At 49.5% G+C, this 1,359-nt stretch overlaps 1 protein-coding gene across 1 annotated transcript in view; it reads left to right on the forward strand.

Moving 5' to 3' along the window:
• Positions 1 to 1,359, forward strand: part of LOC110295774 (sodium- and chloride-dependent betaine transporter-like) — a 19,271-nt gene that overhangs the window by 4,382 nt on the left and 13,530 nt on the right. The window contains 1 exon segment of the mRNA XM_029478256.1: positions 955 to 1,089. Coding sequence (XP_029334116.1) covers positions 955 to 1,089 — 135 coding nt within the window.

The raw sequence follows: 1,359 nt of genomic DNA on the forward strand, positions 1-1,359 counted from the left end.
TCCTTTCTCTGTGATAACTCCAGCTTGTGTCAAGTTGACACACAAAACCCGGCCAGTACAGATGGGGATAGATGGAGGGAGGGAGGCAGGCAGGGAGGCTTCTGGAAGGATATTAATACTCTGTGCTTTCTTCCCCTTTGTGCTGGNTTTCCTCCTTAGTGGGAGTGATGACTTCAGAGTCACTATGACGTAGCCATATGTAATGGTCAGGAGTGAAGCCTCGGGGTCAGGATACCTGATATGGTGTTTGTTTCTTCATCTAGACCTTTGTTCTTGTGTTTTCAACCTGGCCTCAGTTTCTTTATCTGTAAAGGGGAGTGAGAACAGTATCTCCCCAGTGGAAGGTTGACTTGTAAGGGTTCGACCCTGGGGAAGCTTAGAAGAGGCTCCCACATAGAAAACACCAACCAAGTGCTAAGTTGCAGTAGAACCGAGACTCCTCTCCCTGGGAGGGACCTCTGGGTCAAGATAGTACCTCAGCAGCTCTGCAGGTTCCTGTAGGGTTTGCTGCAGGGCAGGCAGANCAGACAGCCCCAGGGATTGGGGAAAACCCTCTGAAAATGATTGGTGAGAAAAGAATGCTCGGAAGCTGGCTCTGTCTGTTTGTTTCTAACACGTAGCCATCTTGATAGTCTAATAAGCATATCAAATTATGCAGAACACATGTTCTTCTTTCAAGACTAATAACATGATTTGGTTTGTAAAGCACAGTAAATAGTTCTGGTTTATTCGAGCTCCCATCTCCAGAGTCATTTCTTTTCCTCCAAAGACTTTGCCGGACTTATTGGGGTGGGGGGGGCATGTCAGGATCTTCTACTGGGCACCCCTGACAGCATGTGCGGGACACACTGTAGGTCTTGGGCATGGTGAGAAAGGAGGTTGAGGGTAGAGATGCTGGAGTTCAAAGTCTGGAAGCAGCAGGTGGTTCAGACTCTGCCTTTCTTTCCCTCTCAGGAGCTTTCTTCATCCCCTACTTCATCTTCTTCTTCAGTTGTGGCATCCCGGTGTTCTTCCTGGAGGTGGCACTGGGCCAGTATAGCAGCCAGGGGAGTGTGACTGCTTGGAGGAAGATCTGTCCCCTCCTCCAAGGTGAGTGGCGTCCTCCCTGTTTCTGCCCTTGGACCTACCGTCCTGCCCACCTCCACTCATTGCCAGTGTTCTTGCTTTCCTGTCCTAGGCTTGGTGTCTATGCAGACTCCCTTGCCGAGCTCTCCTGTCCTGTGCTATGTGAAGTCAGACTCTTGAGGCTAAAATTTAGANGCCCAGGGAGAAGGACGTGTCAAGAGAATAGAATTATAGGTACCAAATTAGATATGGCTGGGGAGGTGCAGTCAAGAACCTGAACCTTAACCTTCACCT

Source organism: Mus caroli, chromosome 6, assembly GCF_900094665.2.
Source record: "Mus caroli chromosome 6, CAROLI_EIJ_v1.1, whole genome shotgun sequence".
NCBI classification, from domain to species: Eukaryota; Metazoa; Chordata; class Mammalia; order Rodentia; family Muridae; genus Mus; species Mus caroli.